Source organism: Cynoglossus semilaevis, chromosome 15, assembly GCF_000523025.1.
Source record: "Cynoglossus semilaevis isolate Cse_v1.0 chromosome 15, Cse_v1.0, whole genome shotgun sequence".
NCBI classification, from domain to species: Eukaryota; Metazoa; Chordata; class Actinopteri; order Pleuronectiformes; family Cynoglossidae; genus Cynoglossus; species Cynoglossus semilaevis.
In genome coordinates, this window is record NC_024321.1 from 95,797 (window position 1) to 102,003 (window position 6,207).

The 6,207-nt window shown below is 38.5% G+C and overlaps 1 protein-coding gene across 2 annotated transcripts in view; it reads right to left on the reverse strand.

The window, feature by feature from the left end:
- Window positions 1–6,207, reverse strand: part of hars (histidyl-tRNA synthetase) — a 9,960-nt gene that overhangs the window by 2,220 nt on the left and 1,533 nt on the right. The window contains exons 1-11 of one of the 2 annotated variants that reach the window (XM_008326396.2): window positions 5,932–6,201; window positions 5,755–5,844; window positions 4,498–4,617; window positions 4,317–4,412; window positions 2,847–2,972; window positions 2,600–2,707; window positions 2,427–2,525; window positions 2,227–2,320; window positions 1,297–1,424; window positions 937–1,209; window positions 647–763 (exon numbers count right to left, since the gene is read on the reverse strand). In XM_008326396.2, the coding sequence (XP_008324618.1) occupies window positions 647–763; window positions 937–1,209; window positions 1,297–1,424; window positions 2,227–2,320; window positions 2,427–2,525; window positions 2,600–2,707; window positions 2,847–2,972; window positions 4,317–4,412; window positions 4,498–4,617; window positions 5,755–5,844; window positions 5,932–6,036 (1,356 nt within the window). In that variant the 5' untranslated portion in view covers window positions 6,037–6,201. Of the gene's footprint in view, window positions 1–646; window positions 764–936; window positions 1,210–1,296; window positions 1,425–2,226; window positions 2,321–2,426; window positions 2,526–2,599; window positions 2,708–2,846; window positions 2,973–4,316; window positions 4,413–4,497; window positions 4,618–5,754; window positions 5,845–5,931; window positions 6,202–6,207 lie in introns of those variants that run through there. The other variant, XM_008326397.3, reaches the window with a different exon arrangement.

Below are 6,207 nucleotides of genomic sequence, written 5' to 3' on the forward strand. Positions count from 1 at the left end.
CGGGACAACCAATGAGAAAGAGCTGTCGAACAATGCGCGGGTTAGAGAAAATGATACCAAAGATCGTGTTGTTCGGATTTAAAAACTACGAGATGGTCAACAAAAAAACGAGTTGGCAGTGAGCGCAGGGACTCGAAAGGACTTGAAACAGAAACGGCAGGACTTGGGATTTGACTTGACACTTTTCAGTCTTGACTCGGATTCGACTCGGACTTTGTCTATTTTGACTTGAGACTTGATTCGGACTTGAGTGCAAAGACTTGAGACTTGCTTGTGACTTGCAAAGCAATGACTTGGTCCCACCTCTGGTAAATATATATACGTGATTACCTGTCGTTTTTTTAAACTCAGTGACATGCAGAGATGTTAACGCATGGTGAGGCACTGACCACTGACTTCCCTGGAAGGGGATGTACAGATATATGATATACGGAAAATAGATGTTTAGATTTCAAATTTGACCTAAACTGAAATAATTACCATAAATTCAAAATAGAAGTGCACTGGAATGTAAGTTGCAGGGTTCAAGGTTTTGATCTTGCTAAAGGTGCCATAATATGCTTCTTTTTCTGCTTATTAAATTAACTATTTAAAAGCTTTGCCCAGCAGTTGGTGTTTTATGGTGAGACAATAAAGGTAAACACACCTTAATGCCTGCATTCCACAGCTCTGTGACAAGTCTGAGTCTCTCCTCCAGTAGATTTTTCTGAGCAGAGGCCACCATGATCTGGACCTCTGTGGTACGAATCTTCTCTGCAGATGCCTGATAAACAACACAACAGGATAGTTTTAATATTTCCTGCAAAAGGAGTTGGGGCTTTCCAAAGTTGAAATTATGGAACAAGTCTTTCTTAATAAATTTATGGCAGACAGGGTTTTAAAGCTAGAGTTTAAGAAAAAAAAAAAAAAAGGAAAATATGTTTCTCCCCCCTTTACCTCCGCCTTCTGTTCCATGATGGAGAAAATCCTTTCGATGCCAATGCTTACTCCCACACATGGCACTTTTCTGCCCTTAGGGTCGAACATGCCCACCAGGCCATCGTAGCGACCTCCTCCGGCCACACTGCCGACACTGACACTCTCCTCACCAGCGGCTCCATTCTGGGTTTCACTGGAGACGGCGGCGACACCAGCCTGAGTGAGCACTGCTTCGTATATGACTCCTGTGTAATAATCCAGTCCACGGGCCAGACTAAGGTCAAACACCACCTAAGAAGAGGTCAAAAGAGAACACTAGATAAATTAAGTTCAGAATAGATATTTAAAGATCAGCACAAAATATATTTTGTCACTAACCTTATCTGTGATCTGGAAGAGGTGCATGTAGCTGAAGAGCAACTTAATATCTGAAAGGCCAGCGCAGGCTTGTTTGCTCTGGGACATTTTTTGGTCCTGAAGCAGTCGCTCTGCTAAGTCCATTCCACCTTGAAGGCAAACAGTGTTTCGTTACTTTTAAGACTATAACCATTTGATGTGTTAGAATGCCCTCAACCGTTAAAGGTCATATCCTATTAGTGATGGGAGTATAAATTCTGTGATATATCGATACTTCATATCAACAAGTATCAACTTCCTTGAACATTGATACTAACTGATAGATGAAGGTACATTGCGTAAAATAAATTAATATGTTATGGAATATAAATATTAAAGTCTTTACATGACCAGTACTGGTCATGTGTTTTATTGGGTTTAAAAAAAAAACAAAAACACAAAGTATCGTTATCAATATTAAAACTATTGCATAACAGTAATGGGTATTGTACTGGATCAAAAATTCTGATATCGCACCATCAACACAGTGGTACCTCGAGATACAAGTTTAACAGCATTTGTATCTCCATTGCATTTTCCCCCATTTAAAAAAAATAACTAAAAAACAATAATTAGTTCCAGCCCCCTCAGTAATATACTATTAATTCATTAAATTTCAATCTCGCCCTATCTAAACAACAAAAACATTAGCAAACTTTATTGTTATAAAAATGGGTAAAATAACCCAGCGAGTAAGGACTCCCAATTTAGATGATAGAAAAAGAAAGAGAAAGAGAGAGAGAAAAAAAAAGAGAGCGAGCCAGAGAGAGAGAAAGCGTTGAGTGGGAAACTGGAGCTTGATTGAGAAAGATCGTAACTTGGAAAACTGGTATTTCGGGGAGCTCGTGTCTCGAGGCCCCACTGTATATCCTATACAAAACCCTAACGATATGGTCTGCAAAGTTCACTCACCCCGCATGCTGACATATTCCCCAATCTGGTCAGCTGCATCCTCGGACAAGCCCTTTTCATTCACCATCTCCTTCTTCACCTCCTCCCAGGGCACCTAGCCAAGAAGTGAAAGTTTAGAAACAGATTCTAACATTAGATAACTACAGTCATATTCCAAAAATGATTGAGAACTGTGTCAAGTAACAGCGACACCTCCAAACCTTGTCCAGTTTATCCACAGTTGAACAGATGGTTCTGAACTTGTCATCTGGAACGCCACACACGGCAAACATTCCATCGAGAATACGTCTGTCGTTCACCTGGTGAAGTGTTGGACATGGTTACGGAGTGGACAACAACCGTTTTGTCCATTAAAACGTGTGACAGCGCACACCTTGATACAGAAGTCACCGAGGTCCAGCTGACTGAGAATTTCGTAGACGATCTTTAGACACTCAGCATCTGGAATCATGGCATCATACTGCCCTGCGATATCAAAATCCTGAAACACGTATACAAATATGTGTTTAGTCGTTGAAAACAAAGACAGATTTAGGTCATCGTCGTTGAAAACAAAGACAGATTTAGGTGCAAACAGCCATAAAAAAAACTGGATCCATGACTTAAAAGAAATCACTGACACATTGGTAAAACTCTCTGTAGCGTCCACGGGTCATGGCTGGGTTGTCCCTACGGTAGACTTTGGCAATGTGATATCGCTTGATGTTGGTTATTTTGTTCATTGCCAGGTAGCGAGCAAAGGGCACCTGTAGGTGGAAGGAGTTAAGAAAACAGGACTTCCTTCTCTGGATACCTAAAATTTAAATCAAAATTCATACAAAACATTAGCTGCCCTGTTAACTGTACTTCAGCTGAAAATGTCATAATTTCAATTCATGTTTTATTTAAATATTTATATGGAGAAGAGATCTATGACAAGGGTTAGGGCCACTTTGAGAATAAATTAAAATAAATAAAATTTAGGGATGTCCGATAATATCAGTCGACCAACATTATCGGCCCGGTATTTGCATAATTATGTAATATCTAGAGGAATTGTTATCGGGTTTTCCTCCAATATTGAAAACCCGATACCGCAATGCCTGGGTTTTTGTAAAATGTGTGCTCTAAAAATTTTTTAATGCCCCGGCGACAGACCAGTCAGATAACTCAATGCTTTAAAGACCTTGTATTAAAACAACTCATTCTAAACACCTTTATTAAACTAAATAGATGGCAGCATTGTAGCTTATTTTATTAATACATATATATATGTTGATAATCAGGGGATTGTTATAAGAATGCTGGTGCCAGCAATTCATAAAGTGGTTTGTAAAGACAAACAAATAAATAAATAAATAAATATTATCAGGTGCTCAATATTATTATAACTGGGGGAGGGGAGGAGCCACCGCTGCACCGCTATATCGGTATCAGTTGATATTGGAACCTGAAATTAAGTGTTTGGACAATATCGACAGAATATTAATATCGAACATCCCTAATAAAACTACAAGATTAAAGTTGTAAATTTATAAAAAAAAAATAAAAAATTTAAAAAATATTTTGGTGGATAAGATATTAAGAAGTGTTTTTTTGGGCAATCACAAACTTTACCAAGGTCCATGTGATTCTTCCATCAGTACAGACTACCTTTTCAGTGTCCTGATGCTTATTAGGACAGAACATAAAACATAAAATTTGTGAACCAAATACTAAAGTATAGTTGCACAAAATTTTCCAAAATTCCACATTTTTTGATTGTGACGCACATATGGTAAACTTGCTTTCCTTCTGCCTCCCTCAAACACATCGCAATTTGAACTTTAATTTCGTAAAATTATGACTGTCATAAATTTGTTTATCTTGTAAAGTTATGCACTTCTTGATGTTTTGACTTCATTCTCATTAATTTATGAAAGTCATAAAATGAAGTCAAAACATCTTGTAATTTCATTTTCTTTTTCATTTATTTTTTATTCTCAATGTATCCCCCGAGAATGTCAAATGTCAACAAAATCTTAGATGAGAGGTGAAAGAAAGACAGTCCAGTGATCTTTAACTCAACCATCCTGTAGGCATCCAAGTAATTCCAAGTATGAAAAGGATACAGTGAGGTCGTATCTGAGTGAAAGCAGCTCTCCTCCTTGGTCTTTAAGGTCATAGATGAGCTTGGAATCTTCGCCATATTTCCCTGTTAATGTTTCCTACACAACACCAAAGGGACAATTCGTATCAAGACCAGATATTTTATTGTGCAACGAAGCCTGACAGAATGTGGAGAGACTCTACCTTTAGTTCAAAAACAGGCGTGTCAATGGTCTCTGCTCCATGGCGTTTGAAACTGCTAATAATGGTGTTGAAGACTTTCTCTCTGATGGCCATCTGTTTGGGGTTGTAGTCCCTTGTTCCCTGTTGGAAAGCATACGTGCACTCACATCTCTGCTTCATCACATTTGACCAAGATAATAAATAATAATGAAAATGATACAATTTCACTTCATTCGTCTGAAAACGTCCACTCGAGTGACAGGTAGAACAATTAAATACTCTTTCACTAGGTGGCACTAGATGGCTATAAAACAAAAAGGGAGAGACATTGAGGTAGTGCTTTGGCCCAGGGTTCACCTCCTGGGCAAGTTCGAATCCTGGTTAGGGCGGTTGGCGCCTTCCAGTGGACTCAACACCCACTGGAAGGTTCACAATGTACTGGCACGGTGCAATGCGATTTGGGTAGCGGTCGTGGAGACTGCTGCGCCCGCGACCCGGTAGCGGATGAAAATGGATGGATGAGAGACACTGAGCTCTGGATGATCCTTGCTTGGGCTTTCTTTAATTTATTTAAATATATCAGCGTTGTGTTAAATTAAACAGGCCCAGATAAATAGAATCTAGAAGATCATTTTATTTCATTACATATTACTTTTTGTGATGTGTTTGCTTTGCAGTGCACAAAGGGATTTTTCCTAATGGAAAAAATACTGTATGTGTCATGTCACAAAAAGGTTGGAAAAACACTGATCTAAAGTGATGATGTTGCACCTGCTCTTTTTTTGTTAATGGTATTAATGATAATGGTGTTAATGAGGTGATAATTTAGTGAACAAGAATTAAAAACACCAACTTTTTGTTATTTGTTTTTTGTAACTATATTCCAGTTTTGTAGGCCGTGAGTAGAAGAAATAGTTTTGCTTTGTATCTGTAAAAAAAAAATCTTTGTTTTTTATTTTATTTGGTGACAACCTTTATGCTTTTCAACGTCGTTGTTTAATGTGACTCAAATTAACTACATTGCCCTTGTTCTCCTTGTACAATTTCCTTCAATGAACAAGACTAATCTTTTATGCACGACATCTCTTTATATATACACATAAAGTTACTCAAAAATATTTTTCTTTTAATCTCCTGGTCTTTGCATCATGGTTGCTCTTGTCTTAGTGAACAAGCAGGGAACAACATAACTACAACAAAGTATTATTGCTGTCAAATTATTTTTGTACCATAAACAATTATTTGCATCCTCTGAGTATATATGATTCGCATCCCTACCTTTGCAGTCTTGAGAACATACTGATGTTTGCCTTCATCTCCTCCCAACCGAGCCTTCAGCTGTAACAGTTTGGCTACCTCTTCATCAATCTGCAACACGCACCATACATAAACATTAACAGCTACTGTCTCAGTTTGCGAAATCCTTAACACACACACAAACATACAGCAGCATACCTGAGCCACAGTGATTCCAGGTAAAGAATGCAGAAGTTTAATGTGTGTTGCAGTCCAAAGGCGAGTCAGAGAGGAAAGCGCACGGATACAAAACATGCCCAGCATGTTAGTCCAACAGCAAAGTAGACACAAAGATAATTTGAGTAAAATCCAGAAATTCAGCAGTGCGTTGTTCGAAGGTGAATTTCGGTGCCAACCACAATCGTCGTTCAGAGTGGAGGGTTGAAGTAGTGCAAAGTAATGTGCAGGAGGGTTTGTGTCCGCAGGTGTTGACGG